Here is a 24225-nt window from a genome sequence, read left to right as displayed (position 1 = left end):
TTATTAAAAACGAAAAAAGTCAATCAAGTTTTAAGATAGGTTTTAGCATAGATGATCTTTTTTTATTCACACAAACAGTCAATAGACATACATAAAAAAGAACATAGTGATAATAAAGTATAACGAAATGGCCTCATCTCAGCATGTTGCTGGCGACGTCCAGCACTGTTCTCCCGACGAGACCATCAAGTGAGAAATAATCACGGAAGGTAACAGACGAAGGGAAAGAAACATAAAATAAACCGAAAAAAAAATACACACTGTAGACAAACTTATACAAAAAAGAGATACAACATGACGACATACATAACACTAAGTTAAAATAAAATGCTGATCTGATGACGGGGACAGGAGGTGGCCAATGACCATGGTATCTCTGTGTAAGAACAACGCAACCTAATTTTGATTGGGGTCGGGGTTTTTAGAATTATCTCGATGAGTATTAGTTGCCTGTGGGAAGAAAAATATAGTCAGCGATAAAAGCTTGTACCATATACTTTTGCCAAAACCTTATTTGCAGATAAAAACAACACAAAATTATTACAATATTTTATTGTTTAAATGATTGCCTGTAATAGATGCAGGTTTTGTTTAATCGATTCGATTTAACACCACGCGACTCTCGTCCCTACACTGCAGGAAACGAGAGATGTAGCTGATAATTGCTTCGATAAAATAAGTGACAAATGGAACGCCACAGTTGTCAATGCTACAGCAAGGAAAATGAGACTGATTTCTCAAGTTTTGAACTGCAATTTGCATCAGCAGCAACTGCAATCACAATCAGAAAGTACGTAAGTAATTTTAAGGCCCGTCCAGATCTAGAGTCTAGACGATACGCCGCTCGCGCTGGGGGTCATACCACTGCACGCTCGCTCTGGACAGCGTGGTAGATCCGGACGCACCTTTAAGGCCTGGCGTCCTAGGGCATACCAAGGGATGCCTCGGCGTACCCAAGCACACATCGGCATACCTGAGGATGCCTCGGCAATATGCCGAAGGATCCCTTGCCTTGCCATGCCGAGCGTTAATGGACGGTTATAAAAATGAAAAAAAATCGTGAAGCCTTTTCGTGAAACTTGAACAAAAATGTTTATCCAATTTTTTGTCGGCTAAAATTTTTTTGGAACTTTTATAAGAAAAAAATATTATAGTCCTTGCGCGCTGACATTTGGCATGCAGCGTGCGTTGATATGCATTTAAATAACAAGTGTGAATCGGACTCGTGCATGAAAGGTTCCGTAACATTATACAAAATACGGCAAAAGAATCATGTTTCTTTGTATGGGAGCCCCACTTCAATATGTATTTTATTTTGTCTTTGTATTTGTTGTTATAGCGACATCATATCACGGTTCATGACAGATATAGACACAGCCTGGTGACAGACGGAAAGACGGACAGTGGAGTCTTTGTAATAGGGTCCCTTTGGGTACGGAACCATAAAAAAAGATGGCGGTGGTTAAATCAAATTTCCAAGTAATGATTAGGAGACCGAAGACCGCCCAGAGCCTTCTTATGAGACTATACTTTTTATTTTGTTTGGGCTACGAGCCGTAGTATAAGCAAAGAGAATTTGAAATAGAGGTGGATTGTCTAAGAAAATTTTGTAGCCACGTAAATATACTGCGATCTTTCGACACATGATTACAACTTTTAGAACGGCATTTGATTTTGATCCTCATTCATTCACTCATATGTGTTAAATTTGTTAAATGTCAAAAAGTGACGCCATCTTGAATACACCTCTATTTCAAATTCTGTTTGGTATAAGCGAGATGTAAAGCTGAAAGAAACATCCCCTACAAGGAACTTAAGAAGCCAAATCACTTGGCGATCCTGGCCTAGTGGACGAAATCTTTATCAATATAACCGGAACTAATATGACAGTTTCCAATTACTGTATCCTAAATGGCCCCATGCTCAATCTATTAATAAATTAAAAATATAGTAAACATGGTCACGCGAGTTTCAAGATTTTAAGAAACAATTAATTCTTTGCCTTTATATTTTACGGGCATGTATTAATCGTTGTACATTGAATTAAATTGTATGTAATTCATATTAGTTACGCAAATTGTTATAACAGTCGGTCGGTAGGTTGCATTTTGCGCCTCATTCGTGTATCACCACTTGATCTAGCCATGAAGCCTATACTAGCCCTTCTAATCAGTAAGTAAACAATTGTTTTTAATATAATTAAGTTTTTTCTACGTAATCATTTATTTCAGCTCGTTCGAGTTCATAAATATGTATACATTTCTTCACCTAGTTCACCTTAATGCATTGCAATAAGGTGAAAAAATACATACATATTTATGAACTCTACTGTACAATGGCAGGGTGTTACAAACTTTCCGTGGAGCCTCCCAAGATACAGTTGATATTTCCCGTTTTTTTTGTAAATATTTCCTTCATACGACATAAAATAAAATAAGAACTCGATACCTTTGTTTATTTTCAAATGCAATTACAGTAGAATCCGTTTATTATGACATCGAAAGGAATTGACAAACACGTCATAATAAGCGGACGTCATACAAAACGTTTTGTGAAATGAAAAACCTTTTTTATGTAAATATGTATGTACTTAAGTATTTTAATACAGAAACATAGTAAATACATATGTCTACATACATATTAAATCAAAATTGTACATAATCAGCACATTATAACACATACAAGTGTATTTTTTACTGTAAGAAATCTGTAATTTTTCATTAAACCTTCAAGCGTCAATTACTCACTGAGATTCAAAACAAAAACGAGCCACGTGCCGAACGTCGTCGGGAATCAACGAACATTACCGGAGGTGTAAAGAATCATGTCGGTCATTATAACCGGACATAATTTATTAAAAATGGGTCATAATAAGCGACATGTCACTGTAAGGGAAGTCATTATATCCGACTTTTTTATAAAGAATTTTATATGAAAACCAAACTTCGTGGTGTAATTACGTCATAATAACCGGTGGGTCAATATAGGCGGAGTCATAATAAACGGATTCTACTGTAGCATCTCTCGTAACTTGCCACATCAACATCGCTATGCCTCCTTAAGTATGCCGCATTCGTTCTTTCATGACCACGGCTATTCGTCCTGCGAATGTTCCGATTTTCGTTACTTATGTGGCATACTTTACCCTCTGATGTAGCGGGTGTCCATGAGCGACGGTATTCGCTTACCAATAGTCGGCTCGTTTGCCTCATACATCATAAAAAAAATTAATACCTTAATTCTCTCTCCGTTTCCAATACTGAGTTTGAATTTCGTATTCATATTATCCGCTAATGGACTAATTCATAATCGTTATTGTTTATGATCCTACTTCATAACACTTATTTTCCAGTGGTCCTGCTAGGGCTAGTGGTGGCGAATCCTGTGATTCATACATCAAATATCGACGACCAGATCGACCCCATTTGCGGTTGCATACCGGACCACACGTTCTGCGCCAACGACTTCAAAACGTATACCAGCGTCTGCGAGTACACATGCAAACATCCCAACTTCCATGACTGGTATATAATGTACGATGGGGTGTGCAGGCTGACGCCTCCTGGCTAAACACCAGGAATTCCTGAGGACATAACAAGAAAATGATACATTAAATGATTTCTGATTGGGCGAGTGTTGTTTCTTTTTACTCGTTTGATGTAAATACATAAAAAAAAAAAATTAAGGTTTTTACAAATGAATTTAGACTTGTATGACATAAATATTATAATGTATTATAAATTGAATAAATATTTTGTATGTTTTTGTATATACATTTTGTGTGCATACCATTTATGGTTAAACATGAAACCTACCACCTATCGCATGAACACCGATGTACCTGGTAATGTTTATAGCAAATAAAATATCTGGGGGCACTACCGTGCCCATCGCCAAGACGAGTAAGGCGAAGCGCAAGGGCACTACCTACCTTTTTTTGAAACGCTTCGTCGTTTTTTCGAACCCTTATAACTTGAACTTGAACAACTTTCGTCACTGACTCACTCACTCACTGATGATCATCAAAACCCTTAGGGTACTTTCTGAAGTCCTAGGAAGCTAAAATTTGGTATCTAGGATAGTATTGGAACACTAACAACAAAAAAATTCAAAAACTTGAAATTTTCCGCCCCTAGGGGGGTGAAAAGGGGGGTGGAATCTTGTATGGGTAATCAATAACCGCTGAACCCATTTAGTTAAAATTTGGTATGTAGATAGTTTTTGTTATGGGAAAATCAGCCCGTAAGGGTGAAAAGGGGGAGGAAAAAGGCGTCAGGGAGAAAAAGGGGCTGAAGTTTGTATGGGGAATCAGTAAAGAAGCAGATTGTATTTCCTACGAGCAACACCGGCTTCCGACACGTCAGAAGGGAGAAGCCTAAGCGATATCTTACCGAACAAATCATTCTGCCATTTTTTGCGGGGGAAACGTGCACACAGTCGCACTTCTCACTCACTACATACAAAATGCAATCTGTAATAACGATAAAGATAAAGATAGTTTATTATTCAAGTAGGCATATTACAATGCGCTTAAGAACGTCAAATAAAGCTACACCGGCTCTAACCCTACACCACAAATACATAGAAAATGACACACGTCAAAGACAAATCTTGCACGCCTCGATCTCTTTTTGTGTACGGACGAGTCACAACATGCACCGCCATAGGCACAGTTGTGCCTATGCTTTGGCAGAGGGGAAATAGTATGAATGCCGTCTCCCTTCCCTGTGTTGCACGAAGCGTATTTCAGAATTTTTAATAGTAAATCAACCCCAACCCTTTGAATTAGAAAATGAAAGATTGTCATAAGCAACTTAAGTGAAATCCCATCAAAAACATTTTCTCAGATCTCTTGTAGAGTCAAGCTTCTAACTCGCTAAGCTAAGCCCTAACTTAACAAACTCTACACCTTAGTTAAAATATGTGGCTTGGCCGTTTCGTTTCGTGCAAGAAGTATTGTATTATAAACAATAATGAATAGTGAGTAAATTTTTCACCTTACGCCAAATGTTTTTGATGGGATTCTTATGACACGCTAATACTTATGAGTCCTCCGGTCCAGAGTTTCTTTAGGTGTAGGTTTGTAGAATCTAAAATTCCAAATAGTCTTGCAAATAAATGCCTACACGAAAATCCTTAGTTAGTGTCAGTGTCAGTTAGGGAATGCAAAAACCGGAGGTTTTTCAAAACCGGTTTTTACTTCGGTTTTACCAAAAAAAAACCGAAACCGGTTAAAACCGGTCAACATATAATGAATAAAACATGCAACTTAGGTAATAAAAAAAAACGATTAAAACAGAAACCGGTTTTTTAAATTCTAAAAACCCGGTTTTGAGTTTCCATCATAAAACCGGTTTTAACCGGTTTTTTCGGTTTCGGTTAAAACCGGTTTGCATTCCCTAGTGTCAGTACACGAGCTTAACGAACAACCGATATTCCGAGTTTTATCCATAGCAGAATATCTGCTATATGAAAGAATGAGATGATGATGATGATGATGAGATATGAGATGCTGAAGAGATATATATTATAATGTATGCAGTATTGTCTAAAGTGAATTGCATGAACTGTAGGATGTGATCCACGGCGTGATGCTTTATCGTGATGCTTTGTCTGTGCTCCCTGTCATTGTTAGAATACCGCAGGGATAGTGAAGATCTGCAGCACACTTAAAATACAAAAGCTTTCTCCTTCGGAGCATAAGCCTGAAAAGGGGAGTCGCAATCTTTCTACCATTTTTCTTGATGTTGCAAAATAGAAGATATTGGTAGTATTCAATGAGGATTACCTCCACAAAAAAACTGTGCCCCCCTGTACGAATAAATTTGTGCTTTATGCAATATGTTCCAACGTGCACCGATTTACTGAAATACTTCTAAGACGACTGTCGTAGCTCTAAGACGATGCCCAGCTTTTTAAAAGCTTGTTGAACGTTGGACTTATTAAAAACCAGGAGATTTAGGTGGTCAGAAGTCGGATCGGGTATATTGGGTAGGATACATCTTGGAAAGTAGGAACTAGAAAGAGGCTCGTGATCCTGGATTTTGTAATTTTTTTTAGTTAGCATCTTATCTATGTTTTTTATTGTCATTCAAAAACCTGACTACTCGTATCGACAAAGAGCCACAGGAAATTTACTGCCATCTTTCGACACATAATTAAACCATTTACACTTTTACAAAATTTTCTTTGACAAACCACCTCTATTTCACATTCTCTTTGCTGTCGATTAACAAAAGCAGAATTGTACAATATATAGGAGGTACAAGTTCAATACATAGGTCATTTAGTATCGATACTTATCTACTTTTTGAGTTTTGTCTGATTTTTTCTTCTATTTATGAAATTAATTTTCCCCTGAACTGCGATATTTATACACTAGTCCTAAACAAAGATACACGAGTTAGTTTTGTCCTTTATTTTGGTGGTTTTACTGTAACTATTTGTGTTCACTTGTCAAAACCTTAATATAGGGAGCGTGCATGAACTGTAGGGGGCAGCACAGGAGCCGTCAGATTTTTGGCGTGTGGCGTAAATGTGATATTTATTGTTCCGATGTCGCCCACAAGATGGCAGAATCTACTATGCACAAGAAAACACGTGACGTGTAAATATATATGTTTATTGTTCCGATTCAGGCCACAAGATGGCAGACCCTCCAACGCGCACGGTCCCTATAGGGACGCCAAACATCTGACGGCTCCTGTGCTGCCTCCTACAGTTCATGCACGCTCCCTATAGATTATTTCAAGTCGACAAGCGATAATCTAACTAGTGTCATTTCGTAATAAGTGACCACAGAGCTGAATATTGTTTGGGTTTACCTATTTGGTTTTGCTTCGAAGACTCTAATTTTATTAGTCATGGAATCTGCATTGTTCTCCATACGATGCGAGCAAACTCCTCCACACCCTCATGTGTGGGTCTCACCTCCCGGCTCTTTATGCTTTGAAAGCGGGGGAGAAGCATACCCACTAAACCCCCATCAGCGCTTTCCGTAGTGTCCAGTTTGGGCATGAAGTGACGTAAGTAATGTTCATTTTTGCAAATAACATTATAAAGTGCTTTGACCTACATTGTAAGCTATTGAAGCTTTAGTATCCAGTTGCGTCAAACTAGTGCCATCGGTACTGCGGCTCATCGACATCTAAATACATATTGAGGGTTATGTTCCTGATGTTTATTCGGACAGGTTTCAATAACAGCGTCACATGCGTCGTGTACCTAATCCATTAAATTAACAATCTATTAAACAAAACCTTATTTCGTTTGAAAAGTTATAGCTTGTAATATTTGTATGTAATTTATATTAACAAACACCGGTTAGTATAAAAATCAGATAACAGTTTTTAGCCCTGCGCAGTACTAGAGTTTAACATGAAGGCTATAGTAGTACTTCTTTTGAGTAAGTACAATATTCCTAGAGAATATTTCGTTTTCTTTTACTGTGTTTTTAGGTTTCTACTTCAAGCCGTCTGTTCTCTTTTAAGGCGTACCTAAATCCAGTCGGGCTTTAGTTCCCGTCTTTCCAAGACTTGTGCAACTGATTGCCACCACGTGGCGTTCAGTAGTTAATTTTTTGCAGAGAGCATTTTGCTACCAATAAAAACGTTTTTCATGTAAATATTGACCTTCATGAAAATTGTTTCTTTTTGACAGATCACTTATTTACTCCGTTCCTTTATCGACCTGACGTGGTTCTTGGCCTCCCATACGAGTTGGTACCAGCGTGCCCTGTCTTGTTCTTTTGACAGAACACCTCTTGTATGTTTAGCTATTTCAACATTTGAACCTTTTTAGGGTTCCGTAGTCAACTAGGAACCCTTATAGTTTCGCCATGTCCGTCTGTCTGTCTGTCTGTCTGTCTGTCCGAGGCTTTGATCCGTGGTCGTTAGTGCTAGAAAGCTGAAATTTGGCATGGATATATAAATCAATAAAGCCGACAAAGTCGTACAATAAAATCTAAAAATTTAATTTTTTTTAGGGTACCTCCCCTACACGTAAATTGGGGGTGAATTTTTTTTTTACTTCAACCCTACAGTGTGGGGTATCGTTGGAAAGGTCTTTCAAAACTAATAGGGGTCTTCAACAAACATTTTTTAATAAAGTGAATATATTCGGAGATAATCGCTCCGAAATAAACCCCCCCCCCCCTCTAACTTTTGAACCATAGGTCCAAAAAATATGAAAAAAAAATCGTGAAAGTAGAGCTTAAGAAAGACATTAAATGAAAACTATAGCGGACATGATCAGTTTAGCTGTTTTTGAGTTCGCAAAAAGTTTCCCCTTCATAGTAAAAAAGACTTACTTTAATTAGGTAATTTGTTTAACTCGGGTGAAAGGTACCGTTTCATCCCTTGGTTAACAATTTACTATACTTTAAGCTCCAGTTTAGCTTATTGTGACGGAAGAGTAACTACGGAACCCTACACTGAGCGTGGCCCGACATGCTCTTGGCCGGTTTTATTTCTATATAATCATTCCATTCCAGTGGCCCTGCTAAGTCTAGTGGCGGCCGAGCCTGAGCCAGTTGTATACCCCGATGGATATTGCGGCTGCGAACCAGACTATACATTCTGCGCCAACGACATGAAAACCTATACCAGCGTGTGCCAGTACGAATGCGAGCACCCCAACTTCCACGACTGGTACGTTGTGCACGACGGGCCGTGCGGCGCTGTTAATGGTTAATGCCAAGGCATTGACGCAGTTCGGAGGACTTCATGGAAATTACATATTTGATTGTATTATTATTGTTTTTGTCTTAATTGATAAAAAACTATGCCTTATCCGACGTGCGATTTATAAGTCTTTAATCTGGCTAAAGCTTGTAATGTTCTATCATCAAAAATATACCATGTGTATAATGTGTACATTCATAATATGATATATTCCTGTTAGATCAACCAAGATTGCAATAAAATCGAAAAATCTAAAACCGTTTTATTTTGTACCTATTTTACTCAAACCCTACTGGTAAAGTCGACCTCGTAGTCGAGTAACAACATTGTGCAAAGTATGACAAAATTACTAACACAATTATTACTGTGTCACAAAATCCGTTTTGAGCTTGAATAAGCATTTTAATTTGTTTGCTTTAGAATATCATTTTGTTACAGTAATTCTATGCCTATTATTAGTCATTTTGTCCCAGTAAATTCAGACACCGAGACATACGAAACAATACATAGGTACCTTCCACTATTTTGGTATCCGACTAACAAAGAACAAGAAACATGTGTCGTTCTCGAGAAAGCTCTTAGTTTTGTATGGGAAATCTTCATGTTTTTTTAAGTATTTCCCAGTCGATGGAGAAAATTCTCGAAAACACACAGTTCTACTTGGCACACTCTTAATATCCGATGCGGGAAGCTTGTGTTTTTAGCAGTAAGTAAGTAAATATTCTTTATTGTGCACCATACAGTTAAAAATAGACAGGAAATGAAAAAACACTAAAAAGTTAGGTAACAACAGGCGGTCTTATCGCTAAGAAGCGAGATCTTCCAGACAACCTTTGGGTAGCAGGAAACTATGAACTTAGAACATTGAACGGGTAGTGCCGATATACATATAATTCAACAAAATGAAGACGCAAACAATATAATACATACCTACATACTAATAAAATAAATACATATATACATACATGCATTATATATTATACAATCATATAATAGCAGCCTAGTTGGGTGAGTTTGGTATCACAAAATAAAGAGTTTCAAAAATTTACAGTCTTGGGTGATATCCAGAGGCCGTGAGTCCAAGTCTCACCCAAGACAGTAATTTTTCCACTTTTGAGTGAGTTTAGTTTTTAATGCAATCTTGGTAGATCTAACTGATACACCCGTACTGGCACACGCGTAGCGCGTATGTGTTCATGTCGTTGGCGCAGAACGTGTCGCCTGGTATGCAGCTGCATAATCGACGCAGTATCATAGTCAAGTGGTTCAGGCTCGACCGCCACTACAATTAGCAGGGCCACTGGAAAGGAATGATAACATATCAAAAAGGAGATTTAAATGTAGAAATAGAAAATGAAAATGAAATGAAAATGAGAAACAGAAAATGATTTTATTTCATAAATGTTGGGTACACATATGACAAACAAGGTTGGGTCTTCCTAGTAGGTAAGAAATACCTGTGTCAGGAAGTCCCGCTCCTCCATAATAAACAGTGGTTGTTTGTAACAATTGTAACTATCTGATTAATAATCTATAACTTAAAAACTAGAAGTACTCATTACTCATTACGACGACAGAGCAGTTGTAGTATTAATAATAGCCTTACGGCTAAATAGAAATAGCTAAAAATTACCCTCAATAATACAAGAGGCATTCCGTCGAAATCACAAGACGGGGCGCGCTGGTATCAGCTCATATCAGAAGCCAAGATCCTCTTCAGGACGTTAAGTCAACGAAGTTAATAAGCGATCTGTCAAAAGGACAAAAAAATCATACCCAACCTAATTACCTATACCTAATAAAAGTATTTCGTTTGTTTAGAGCCATGGTATAGTAAAGACCTTTAATCTGTAATAATAGACTACTGAAGGCTATGATCTATGAAGGGTGATGGGCCCTGATGGCGATCAGTTGCCAAGGTCTTGGAAAGATGGACAAATACAAAAACCTAATTCAGGTGGTCCGAGGCCTTCCAGCGGACCACTATTTAATAATCACAGATCTAATATGATGAAAAGACACTTACGTCTGCTTATTTAAAGTTTATGACAGAGGCTTATGATCCTGGCTTATGTTTAAGCTGTCTAAATTTGTTTTGTAAGCAGAACTTGGTAGAATTGTGTGTTAGGTGTAAAAATTGTCCGAGAATAGTGTGGATGATGGTAGTTATAGGTAATTTAGGTTGCATCATACAATAAACAATATTCTAATTTAAACGTTCATGATTTTTACTCATTATTATTTATCAAAACGGGATTCAATCGCGTATAAAGTTTAAACTTACCTCCGACGTTTCGCGGACGGCGTTGCGCCGAGGTCTCGGAAACCGCGAAGTCCCGTTTTGCTCTTTAGTGAAATAAAATTAGAACGATAAGAGCTCAACTAGGGTGCGGGGTCTTAGGGTCGGCAACGCGCATGTAATACCTCTGGAGTTGCAGGCGTCCATAGGCTACGGTAACTGCTTACCATCAGACGGGCCGTATACTTGTTTGCCACCGTCGCAGTATAAAAGAACGAAAAAAAGTATCCAACTCATGTCATCATCTAACCGGGTGATGACGACTGCAAGATCTCTCTTTAGGTGAACGGTGATTTCTCAACTAGAATCTGGTGAACATTCTAGAGGTTCAAAGAAGTGACCGTTTTATTTGAAGAAGTAAGTAGGTATTTCTTCATGCTACTGAAATTTAAAAAATCCAAAGTGCTTTGCCTATGGATATTGTTGCTCGTCGAAATACACAGAGGATGTAAGTAATAATAAAAGGTTTTTATAATTGGTATTGACTCTGAAACTAGGCGAATTCCAGAAAAGTTTACAGGACATTTTAACCTTTAAATATGATCAGGAATACACTGTTAAAATCTATCGAATAACCCGCGAGCACCGTGTATAACGGGAACTGATATGACAGATTTCAATTACATCGTTAAAATTACCTATGTGTTGCGTCGTGTAATCAATTAAACTAACAATCGATTGAACAAAACCTTATTACGAGTCAGAGCGACGGTTTTCCTTACAATGCAATATAATTAATTTTTATTTTTCATATTTTTATGCGCAATTATTGCTTGTTAGATTTGTATGTAATTTAGATTAACAACCACCAGTTGCTATAAAAAATGAATTATATGTTATTGCGCAGTACTTGAGCTTAACATGAACACTATAGTAGCACTTCTGTTGAGTAAGTACAATATTTCTAGAGAATATATCGGCTTCTTTCACCGTACCTGATACTTACTGTCCGATTCAAATTTTAGTTACCTATTCGATCTGTTCCCGATATGATACTGATCTGTCAGTGCCAAAGTGACATTTTTAGTTGAAGAAATGTCAGATCAAAGAATAAAGAGCTCTCTTCCGGTTCGAGCGCCATCTTGATAGTCACGCCTTGTGATTAATTCCTTTGTTTGTTGCTCATTAATTTTGTTTAAAGTGTAATATCGATAGCTTAATACAGGAAACTAATGTGGTAGTGTGCAGTTAATGGGAATTTATCTTGAAACGCGTTTAACCAGCATTTTGGGGTCAACGGCCGGTAGTCCACGTGCTACTTGTGAAATAAAATCACTGTACACTGTCTTGTACTAACCGTAGGTATTTAAAGCTCCTTATACCTTGATATTGGCGAAATAGTCCCAATGGACTGAAACCATAATTTAAAAAGAATGAATGAATAAAGAATAAAGAGCTTACTAAAGTTCGAATCGGGCAGTTAAGCTCTTTATTTGGACTTGTCTGTCCTTTTTCAAGGCGTAAATCCAGCCGGTATTTAGTTGTCCTTTTTTCCAAGACCTTGGCAACTGATCGCCACCCCGTGACCCTCAGTTTAAATTACACTATACAGATACAGTAACTCGAACCTAAAAAAAATCGAGAGGCAATATAGAATGGCGCTTAAGAGCGCAGGTCAATTTCCCCGACGTCTACCCACGGAGATGCTCTGGGAAATGTGAGAAATGTCAGATTTAGAAGCATGGCACCTCCGAGCTGCCGACCTGAACTACAAAATGCTAGTAAAGATCGCATCGCTGGGAATAGAAGACCTGGACACACTCGGGGATAAGCAAGGTAAGCACCTGGCGCACGGAGAATTTAACCCATTACTAAAAAATAATAGAATAGGAGAAATAGAATATACTATTAATAAAGACATGAGACGTTGGCCTCGCGGCGCGGCGGCTCCTCTCCACTTAAGATTAAATAAAATCGATAAGTATAAGATACATAACACGAATACTAACATCTTTCAACTTATCACTTGTGACATGACACCTTCGGCTTACACAGATCTTTTTAGACATAAGTTAGTTGACACAATCCTGCGGGAACTAAAAGACACACTAATAGATAATAAACGATTTCTCATTCTCATTATCAGTTTAAATTCTTGCAGATTCAAGCATCTTGTTAAATAAAACGTTTTTTATGCTTCAACTAGGTATAATAAACCTTCATGACAAATTGTTTATTTTTGACAGATCACTTTTGTGAAGCGGATCTTGGTTCCCATACGAGTTGGTACCGCGCCGTCTTGGGGTTTTGACAGAATGCCTCTTGTATTTCTGAGAGTATTTTTTTGCATCATTCTTTCCAGTGGTCCTGCTAAGTGTAGTGGCGGCCGAGCCTGAGCCAGTTGACTATGACACTGCGTACCCTGATGGATTATGCGGCTGCATACCCGACCACACGTTCTGCGCCAACGACATGAAGACCTACACCAGCGTGTGCCAGTACGGGTGCAAGCACCCCGGCGTGGACGACTGGTACATTCTGTACGACGGACCGTGTGCTGTTCAGGGTTAAACAAATGTTTTTACGTAATGACGTATATCGGTTAGATCTACCAAGATTGCAATAAAATTTTAAAACTTGAGATTAGTTTTATTTTCACCGAACTAGACTGCTAAAATCACAACCTTCCCGTATCGGGCATTAACTGTGTGCCAAGCGTTTTCGATAATTTTCACCATTGACTGGGAAATAATCTCAAGCAAGAATATTTCCCATAGAAAAGTAAGAGTTTTCTCGAGTGTCGATACACATGTTTCGTATACCAACAATATATAAACAACAATATGTTTTCGTGTTTGTATGATAGTGATTCGGATACCAAAATAATGGTATGTCTCGTATGTCGGTCTCTGAATTTACTGTGACGAAATTACTAACTGGCATAAAATTAAGTACTGTAACAAAATTATATTTTAAAGTAAGCAAACCCTTTACGAAATGTATTTACCATCTGAACTAATAAACAAAAATAGGTTAAACAGATTAAACGCTCTCTTCTCTACTCTATACAGGGCGTCCCAAGACTACGGGACATCAAGGGAAAGTAGGTACCTTAAATATCGTAGATAGGATATTTTGCTGAAAGAAGACGTCATGTTATTTTTAAAAGTCAGTAATTCTGCATTTAAAGGTTTTCTAAGAATTACTGGCTTCGCCTGGGAATCGAACCGACTTAAATGTAAAAAAAACCACCCCTATTTTTATTATGCCAATCGAAAGAATGGACAAAAAATAATAATTCTTCTTAAATAACATAGTATTTTAAAAGAAAGGAACAACGTAAAAACGTTGTTGTTAAAAATAACGTAAAGTATTATTTCAGCAAAATATCCTATCTACGATATTTAAGGTACTTTCCCTTTGATGTCCCATAGTCTTGGGACGCCCTGTATACGTGTTCTGTATCTGTAGATAATTATAAAGTTCTGTACAGCGAGCTGCAAAAGTGCACGGTGAGATGTACAGTATCGTAATCGCGTAAAATGTTGACTGGTAAATAATGCGTTATGGCATTAGTCCACTTTTTGATTTTAAGTACTTTCTTTTGTGGAATATAGTTTTAAAATGAATATAACGCGCTTAATCACAAGTTTTTTTGCAATAGTTAAAATTTGTTTCAATTTGTCAACAGGAAGGCGAGGAGTTCACCGTGGTCCCGAACAGCGAGATAGTGGTGTCGCGCACGGCGTTCTCCAACAATTCGTCGTACTACACGCTGAATGGTAGGAAGGTGCAGTTCAAGGAGGTGGGCAAGATGCTCAACTCGCACGGCATCGACCTCGACCACAACCGGTTCCTTATTCTACAGGTAATGATCTGATTAAATGGCCATGTTGGACCAACAGCGAGACATTGGTGGCGCGCACGGCGTTCTCCACAACTCGTCGTACAACACGCTGAACGGCAGCAAGGTGCAGTTCAAGGAGGTGGGCAAGATGCTCAACTCGCACGGCATCAACCTTGCTTACAACCGGTTCCTTATTCTACAGGTAAATGCTCTGATATGAAGGCCATGTTGGACCAACAGCGAGACAGTGGCGTCGCGCATGGCGTTCTCCACAACTCGCCGTATTAGACGCTGAACGGCAGGAAGGTGCAGTTCAAGGAGGTGGAGGCATCGACCTCGACCACAACCGGTTCCTTATTCTACAGATAATAAAGCTCTTACACGTTGACTATGTTTTATTCGCATCATCAACCGAAATACGATTGTTGCTGGTCATTAGGCTCTTCTTAATCACTACTTGTGCGCTGCCGTCATTCTATGGTTTCCTGGGATTTTGACCAGATCATCGGTCTACCATGTTAATGCCGACGGGCATTATTTTCCTAATTCGATGGATCCCTGCGATCTTGCCATCCAACTATTTGTTCTCTTGCCGAGTGTTACGGTTTATATATTATGTAAAACAAGTAGCGAAAGTAGCTACGCAAAATTTGTTGTAATGATTCACATGATCTTAAATATTATTTTAATATTATGTATGCAATTTTTGCTGCTGGCTGAATCAAATTTTGTATTTATGTTTATTTGTAGGGAGAGGTGGAACAAATTGCGATGATGAAACCTAAAGCTCAAACTGAGCATGAATCCGGAATGTTGGAGTATTTGGAGGACATCATCGGGACTTCCAGATATAAGGTAAATTAAATGTTCATCAAAATTGATACATACAATTTTGTTTCGATGGCGTTTGTCAAGATATTGACACACGCTCACATTTGGTTACATAATTAATATAGATATATTATCAAATTATAATGACCTTTTAATATTGAAAATTACATGCCCATAGTTGACCATGACCAAATTTCTAATGCAATATCAATAAAGTGGGTTCGATAAGGGATCGAAAATTAAAGTAATTTATCACCAGATCTTATTTTCATTTTGATTACCTACAAGTAAATTATTTACAACTAACTACTAACTAAATATATAAAACCTCACTAAAGTCTCCTGCCTCTGGAATGGAGCTAAGGATGCTGGCGGCGTTGCCTCTGCACCGCCAGACTTAAACGCTGGGCAAAAAAAGAGCCCGCTCTGTGGTCACTTGAGATACCTACTCGTATTCGTCGGACCGACCCTTCTTTTAATGATTTTTTTTTTGTGTCAGTTGACCATGGGCCCAGTGTTTCTATTGCAAGCGCCGCAAACTCGTACTATTTCGTTCATTAGGAAAGCATATTTGCGGCGCTTGAGAGTCTGGGCCTGGTCCGCGGCGGTCCCGGGCTTCCGAGCCGACCCTTCTACGTGGGACGGGGCTAGCATATGGACGCAGGTAGCGTCCCATGCTAAAGGACGGCCAAAGCTCCAAGGCCTGATTACCTTGAATATATATGAAACTCAAGACGTACAGCATTATATTATATTTAGGTGCCTCTAGATCAGCTGCTCGTAAAAGTGGAAGAGTTCAGTGAGCTTCGCAAAGAGAAACTGAACCGAGTGCGTCTTGTCGAAGCGGAGAAAGCTCAGTTGGAAGCACCGATGAGGGAGGCCGTGGAACAGATGAACCTCACCAACGTCGTTGTGAGGACAAGGAATACTTTGCTGCAGAAATACATGTGAGTTTTACTTTCCTTATCTGGTAATTAGTAACCAAAAGTGATCCAACTGAACCAAGTACTGGTCTAGGTAAAAAAATCTCAGCTCTAGGTGATATACATTAATATCTAATATGAATCAAGTCAATATACACAATTTTGAGGTATGGGCATTGAGAATGTCATCTCGCTTTGTGTGGTAGGGCACAGCCAGTGGATGTCATTCCAGATCTAGAGCAGAGCCCAACTGGAGAAGTACCTTCACCTTACAGAAAACAGCAGCCAAATAACACTAGACCCTACTCATAGTGTTGTGTTCCTGCCGGTGAGTAATGTTGCCAGAGCTCAATGAGGGGGGGCGGGTTTAGGGTCGGCAACGCGCATGTAACTCCTCTGGAGTTGCAGGCGTACATAGGCTACGGAGGCTGCTTACCATCAGGCGGGCCGTACGCTTGTTTGCCACCGACGTAGTATTAAAAAAAAAAACATGACCTACGTCTTATATTTTTATTTTAATGAAATAAAATATTGTAATTTACTATTTGTCTCAAGCGTTTAATAGGTCTATGATTTGTCTACAGTCACGAGACGAATAAGCTGATCGAGGGAAAGACGCAGTTGCTGAATGAATTGCTTGCAGCGTTGGCGGAGATAGAAGGAAAAGTGAACACAGCTCAGGAAAACCTCAATGAAAAAACTGCGGTATTGAACAATGGGACTAAGTAAGTCATTATTTATCGGCATAGGCTGTGACATGGTGCTTAAAAGTATGGAGTCTTAATAATATTTAAACGATTTTTTTTTGCGCTTTAGATTAGATGGACGATGTATCGCGCTTTGGAACCTGTAAGGAACATTAGGGCTTTGCCCGAACTTTTAAGGCTCTTATACTCACTGCTCAAACCCCCATTTGGTCTCATTCGTATCAGCGTGCTAAATCGTCGTATTAATCTTATCACGTTGATCCTATGAATTGTTTAATTTAGGTATTCAACAAAAAACAGTTTTTTTTATTAAAACTACACATAAAATAATTTGAATGTATACTGTTAAACTAACACATAGTTTCACTTCACGGTATAATATCACATTGACACTTTGTTGACCAGGAAATACGACGATTTATCAAAGAAGAAGGAGGAGTTTAGTCAGAAGCTATCAGTGTGTAAGAAGAAAACAGTCACCACGCAGGCGGACATCACACAAGGGAACAAAAAGAAGAAAAACCTCGAAACACTCGTCGAGCAGGAGAAGGGGAAGCTGATTGAGTTGGAATTGGTAAGGATTGATGATGGATTCGTAGTTTGGACCGAATAATTTAATAAAAAAAATGGAGTTGACATTTCTGTCAATGAAGTTGTATATGTATAATCTGAAGTGCTCTCTTACATCAGATTTCTACGAAGCAATTATTTTTTGATTTTAAGATGTAATTTTGTTGGTTCATTCCTTCTAGTCTTTCTTCTCAATATAAGTTCATTCATCTCCTGGTACTACCGTGCATCTATCCTTTTCTTTATTTTATCTATTTAGGTAACTTTTCCTCAGTTTTCTCTTTTCTTAAGGTGCTGATACACTTGAGTATTCACTTGTAATGAGCATTCTCGCGAAAAGAAGAATGTTTTAGCGTTTGTCGGACAATTCGCCGAATCTCCTTAAAAACGCCGAATGCTCGATGTCCTGTCGAGTGGATGTCTATCAGTAAATTTATACTCTACATTAATCGGAAGTTCCCTTATCAAAATAGACAAGGTTTGTCCTATAGGTAATGACAGTGTCATTATGACACTATGACTAATTTTTAGGTGCCTGAAAAGAATGCCAAGGAAATAGAAGATTGCGAGAGTCTGCTGACCAGACATCGGGAAAATAAGGTGAAAGCCGAAGAGGAGCTACAGACGGTCATGGCCAGTGTCAGGTAAGATATACCATCGTCCATACTCAACTGTCAATTCGTGAACCTTAGTGCGAAGCCATAAGGTCCATCAAAGGGCAGTTAAGTGTTGCTGCAAGTTAATAGTCTTCACAGACTAGAATAACATAAGTGGTTTTTGATTATTATTTTTTAAGTAACGTCATATTGTATCTGCTTATGTTAAAATATTTTTTGATCAAGTATTGTCCATTTTTCCGTTTAGATCAAAAACGCAAGGCCTCCAAGAAACAAAAGACAAGCTGCAAGCGAAGATGATCGAGCTAAAGCGGATCGTCGACGAAGCGAACACGGTCTTCAAACTGAGGGAGTCCGAGCTGAAGATATATCTCAGCACGGAGACGAAAGAGACGGAGAAGTTGGAGAAAATGAGAGAGAGCTATGAGAAGGCGGCTAGGGACTTGACTGAGAAGAAAACGTAAGTATTCTCTCTCTCTACTAGTGCCCCTCCGACTAATGAAGGTTGGCAGTCAAATCCACATATTTTTTTCTCGGTCTTTGGCAAGGTTGAAAAGCTGGTCTGTATTTCTGTAAGTAATATACTTGCCGTCAAACTAAGTGAACATAATTTTAGTGTCGCATATAAAATGTCTGTCATATTAGTTGTCTAATCTGATTAAATGATTTTGCAGGTTACAAAAAGAGCTCGCGTCCACGGTACCGACCAATGAGAAACAACTGACGGATCTCCAGTCGCAGCTACGAAACATGAAGCAGGAGGAAACCACTGTGCTAACAGAAGCTAGAACCTTGAGGTAAAGTAGTATGTTACCGTATGGCTTAAATCGATAACTAAAATAAATGTTGACTATTGATACTTGAAGCTAATAAGGAGGTGCTGCGCTGCGGTTCACGCACGCCGCGGGATTTATCATGAAACTACGGGAACGTCAGCTGTCGCTTCGCTGGTGGATTTATGTTATGTAATGTTTCAGAGCTCAGCTAGAAGAATCTCGAGCAGCATTGAACGCTAATCGCTCACGCGGCAGAGTGCTGGACTCGCTCATGAATGAGAAGAAAAAGGGAAAAATGCCCGGCATCTTCGGAAGACTGGTTAGTCTATTTATTATTTCAATAAGCACATAAAGTTCGCTATAGTATGCAATATGTGCTAGAATGGCATGGGTAAACTAGAATCCCTATCATGTCAAGGTCTCAAAATCGTCTTTCACATACGGTCAGAATAAGGTATGGTCCAGTACATTGAGCAAGCAAAGATGCCGTGAAGAAGTGCCGTGTTTGCGATCCTTTAACTTTTTGGACATGACTATCAAAAATAGGCTATTAAAAATCGTGACCGCGGTATTTCACTATTAAAATCGTAACCTCTGATCTGATTTGAGTAACAAATTGTTCTCCCCCAGGGTGACTTAGGAGGCATCGACCTGAAATATGACGTAGCCATATCCACATGCTGCGGTCCTTTAGACAATATCGTTGTGGACACGGTGAAGACCGCTCAGGCCGCGCTCGACCATTTACGTCGACACGACATCGGCCGCGCCACCTGTATTACGTTGGAGAAAATACAACACCTCGACTATCAGACTAAAAAAACATTGTAAGTAGAAGAAATTATCAGTGTTTCTTGCGTTTGGACGGCACCAAGCCCTTTTTCACTGGCGTCCAATATTGAAGTTCAGATAGTCGCTTGATAATATTCCTTTTTCATTTAATCGCGATGATCAGAATGATCTCTTGCTATTTTTTTAGAACAACATGTCATTTTTTTTACTTTGAACACAATTTAGCTTTAACCACACGATTTTTACATTTAAACATGTTTTGCTCGTTATTATTTCAGCCCAGAAAACGTGCCGCGTCTTTTCGACCTGATCACAGTACGCGACGAACGCATGCTACCAGCCTTCTACTTCGCTCTCCGTGACACACTCGTCGCGGACAATCTCGACCAGGCGCGTCGTATCGCCTACGGCCGACCACGACACCGGGTCGTCACGCTGGCCGGAGAGGTTATCGAAATATCCGGTGAGTGTACTAACCTGTGCATAATAGTACATTACGATACAAGTGCGAAAAATAGGAAATTCGAAACGAGTGGCGATTTTAAATCGACACGAGTTGCGAATTACCTATTCGCACATGTATGGTACAACGTTTTACAGTACATATGGCCCTTTAAATGTTCGACACAGTAACGTAATATGCTAATTTTCGCACTAGTGCTATAAAGTAGCACCATATGTACTGTAAATACGTTTACAGTGGCGTGAATTGTAAATGTTAAGTTTAAGTTTCCGATGTAAGCCACAAAATGGCAGATGCCGTTTTAATGTGCAATGAAGTGTTCTTGAACTGTAGCGAGAGTACCTGCTTATTGGCGTGAAGTGTATTGACACTGGTCAAGCTAGACATTGGGCAAGTTTAGTTCACAAGATAGTAGACTTCTGATCCCGCAGTTGTCACGGTCCTTATCCAGGACGGATTTTTAATGGGAAATTTGTCAGAAGCGCTGGTGGCCTAGCGGTAAAAGTGTGCGAATTGAAATCCGGAGGTCGCGGGTTCAAATCCAGCTCGTACCAATGAGTTTTTCGGAAGTTATGTACGAAATAACATTTTGATATTTACCAATCGCATTTCGGTGAAGGAAAATATCGTTAGGAAACCGGACTAATCCCAACCAGGCCTAGTTTACCCTGGGTTGAAAGGTCAGATGGCAGTCGCTTTTGTAAAAACTAGTGCTTACGCCAAATCTTGGGATTAGTTGTCAAGCGGACCTCAGGCTCCCATGAGTCGTGGCATAAAATGCGAGGAAGAAGAGTCATCTGGCAGATTCCGTGCCACCGTGGCAAATAAACCGCATTTACATAAACAGCAGCTAAATAACACTAGACCCTACTCATAGTATACTACGGCAAGGCGCATGTAACTCCTCTGGAGACTGCTTACCATCAGGCGGGCTGTAAGCTTGTTTGCCACCGATGTAGTATTAAAAAAAAAATACAGTCAGCGAGAAATCAATCAATCAAATCGATCCATACTCTCATAACCGACGACCGGTTGGCCTAGTGGGTAGTGACCCTGCCGACGAAGCTGATGGTCCCGGGTTCAAATCCTGGTAAGGGCATTTATTCGTGTGATGAGCATGGATATTTGTTCCTGAGTCATGGGTGTTTTCTATGTATTTAAGTATTGTCTAAGTACCCTCAACACAAGCCTTATTGAGCTTACTGTGGGACTTAGTCAATATGTGTAATAATGTTTTGTTTATTATTTATTTATAACCGCTGTTATGATAGGTATTGTTGACGGTCCGCGCAGCATTGAGACGTAAAATATACCTCTCCAGGTACGATGTCGGGCGGCGGGCGCACCATGTCGCGCGGCCGCATGGGCAGCGCGGTGCAGCAGGACACGCGCGAGCAGGACCCCCGGCTGCTGAAGGCTAATGAGGACCGGCTGGCTGCGCTTGAAGAGAGGTGGGCTTTTCATATTTTCTTATATAGGACCCGGACGAAGCAGAAATTCGGGAGTTATAGATAACCAGGGGAGAGGCCTTTCCCCAGTGGGATGGGACACTCAAAGGTTAAAGAAAAAAAAAATGATAAAGTTCTTACAAAAATCATGGTTTTTTTTTATACCACGACGGTGGCAAACAAGCATACAGCCCGCCTGATGGTAAGCAGTCACCGCAGCCTATGGACGCCTACAACTCCAGAGGTGTTACATGCGCGTTGCCGACCCTTTAAAAACCTGTACACTCCTTTTTACACCCTGTACACATATATATAGACTCCAGGCCAGGAACACATTTCTTTCTGGGCAATAACTTGTAAATTAGTTAAGGAACATGTTAAAGGATAAATGTTCAATAGGGGGGAAAAAACAAAAAAAAATTATACATGAATGCAAACGACGACGGAGATACAGCTGACGTTCACGAGGCTTCTTCATACACCTCACTTACTTCACGAGTTATCACCGGGAAAGAACTTGGTCATATAACAATCTTTTGCCGGCTTGCGGTCCATTAGTATTATCCTAGTTATCCCCAAACGTCGGTGCCTAATTGTAATAAATTTCCCTAAAAATATTAATTATTTTCAGACTGTCAGCGTTGCGAGGCGAGCACAGTGTGATGGAGGAGAACGTGGTATCGCTGCAGCGAAGCACTCGCGAAGGAAAGTCCACACTCAACAAGCTCAACTTCGAATTACAGAGTCTTGCCGAGCAAGTGCCGCTCTTACAGGTTTTTTACTTATTGTTTAGAATTTCAGGGTCATATGACTCAAAAGTGCAAACTCCAATGTTTTTACCCGACTGCCAAAAGGAGGGTAATGTTTTTCGAGTGTATGTATGTATGTCTGTTTCTTTGTGGCCTCCTGTAGCCTAAACGGCTTGATGGATTTTGATGTATGAGGTATCGTTAGATTCGTCTTGATTTTTTTGGGGGTAACTATATATTATAGGACATTATTACACGAATTGACTAAGTCCCACAGTAAGCTCAATAAGGCTTGTGTTGAGGGTACTTAGACAACGATATATATAATATATAAATATTTACTAGTAGCTCTGTGAGCTGTAGACCTCGCGAGCATAGCTTATAGCTCCTCTACACGATGGCCCAGCGTAGGCAAGTCCTAGGGGCGCATTTATGCGTTAGAGCAGCGGTTTCTAACTTGAGGGTAATTACTCCCGTAGTGGTAAATCTGGTATTTTACGGAGGTAACAAGCTCAATTAAATATAACAGAAATTAGACCTGTAAGAAAGAATATTGATATTTATTGGGAGTAGGGGTAAAATCGGGTTTCCTAGTTAGTCATAGGGGTGGCAGAACTGACAAGGTTAGGAACCACTGCGTTAGAGGGAGCAAGTGATATTGCTACCTCATTTCACCGCATAGCTGCGTCCCTGAGATTGGCTTACGCTGGGCCATCGTGTAGAGGAGCCCTTAAAACTGAATAGATGTACCTATGACTCCGCTGTTTAGAAGAATTTATAAAAACTAAATTGACAAAAAAACATAATTATCGAATAGGATGGTCCAACTTTGTATGTAGAAAAAAGTTGAAAGGATTTTATCTTCACATGGCTCCCTTTATAGAACAGTAATGTATGTGCCAGAACTCATTTGCGAATGATTAGGTGGTCGCTATGATTTTGTGATTTGCAATATCCTCATACAAATAAAAAAATGCAAAGTTACCTAAAACAAAAAAAAAACGATCGCCATCTTTATAAGCATACTTATAAATAATAAATAAAACGAATAAAGAGCCCTTAAAGACATTTTCAAAGCTGATTTATTGATGGGTCAATTTATTTTCATACTATTTTTCATATATCAGAATTTAAAAAGCCTGCACGGAAAAGGAATTTACATTAATTATTAACTAAGAAAACTTTGTAGATACGTAAATTTACTGCCATCTTTGGACATATGATTAAAACCTTTGGAACGTTATGGTGCCATCGCTCGAAACGATGCTGTCAAACATTTGGCCTTTTATCTATTAGATGGCGCCACTTTTAGGTTTATTTAACAATTTTAACATATATTAGTAAACGAATAAGGATCAAAAAGATCATCAAGGAAAGGAAAGTCAAATGGCGTTCTACAATTTTTATCATGTGTCGAAAGATATAGCAGCAATTTTACTGTAGCAACAAAATTTTGTTTGACAGTCCACCTCCATTTCAAATTCTCTTTGCCAACGCCTACAAAATGGGAAGGAAAGAGAAAATACTCCCTTTCCCGTTTCCAAACGCCCACAGTTAGTCGGTCATCCCCTGAATGGTAAAA

At 39.2% G+C, this 24225-nt stretch overlaps 2 protein-coding genes across 3 annotated transcripts in view; both read left to right on the top strand.

Moving 5' to 3' along the window:
- The window catches only part of LOC133516517 (structural maintenance of chromosomes protein 4), an 80481-nt gene that overhangs the window by 39015 nt on the left and 17241 nt on the right, over window positions 1-24225 (top strand). Inside the window, exons 3-15 of the mRNA XM_061849502.1 lie at window positions 14612-14788; window positions 15518-15622; window positions 16358-16545; window positions 17106-17246; window positions 17634-17802; window positions 18330-18442; window positions 18663-18875; window positions 19090-19212; window positions 19393-19510; window positions 19822-20018; window positions 20262-20446; window positions 21768-21897; window positions 22526-22667. Coding sequence (XP_061705486.1) covers window positions 14612-14788; window positions 15518-15622; window positions 16358-16545; window positions 17106-17246; window positions 17634-17802; window positions 18330-18442; window positions 18663-18875; window positions 19090-19212; window positions 19393-19510; window positions 19822-20018; window positions 20262-20446; window positions 21768-21897; window positions 22526-22667 — 2001 coding nt within the window. The remainder of the gene's footprint in view (window positions 1-14611; window positions 14789-15517; window positions 15623-16357; window positions 16546-17105; window positions 17247-17633; window positions 17803-18329; window positions 18443-18662; window positions 18876-19089; window positions 19213-19392; window positions 19511-19821; window positions 20019-20261; window positions 20447-21767; window positions 21898-22525; window positions 22668-24225) is intronic.
- LOC133516521 (uncharacterized) lies at window positions 121-13559 on the top strand. 2 transcript variants are annotated; one of them, XM_061849509.1, is made up of 2 exons: window positions 121-790; window positions 13283-13559. In XM_061849509.1, the coding sequence occupies exons 1-2, from the start codon at window positions 724-726 to the stop codon at window positions 13489-13491; spliced, it is 276 nt and encodes a 91-aa protein (XP_061705493.1). In that variant the 5' UTR covers window positions 121-723; the 3' UTR covers window positions 13492-13559. The 2 variants fall into 2 exon arrangements, with proteins under 2 accessions (XP_061705493.1, XP_061705494.1); XM_061849510.1 differs by lacking the exon at window positions 121-790 and adding an exon at window positions 11789-11869.

This window comes from Cydia pomonella, chromosome 3 (assembly GCF_033807575.1).
Source record: "Cydia pomonella isolate Wapato2018A chromosome 3, ilCydPomo1, whole genome shotgun sequence".
NCBI classification, from domain to species: domain Eukaryota; kingdom Metazoa; phylum Arthropoda; class Insecta; order Lepidoptera; family Tortricidae; genus Cydia; species Cydia pomonella.
The sequence above is the reverse complement of the archived record's forward strand: the minus strand, read 5'-3'. Positions and strand labels throughout refer to the sequence as shown.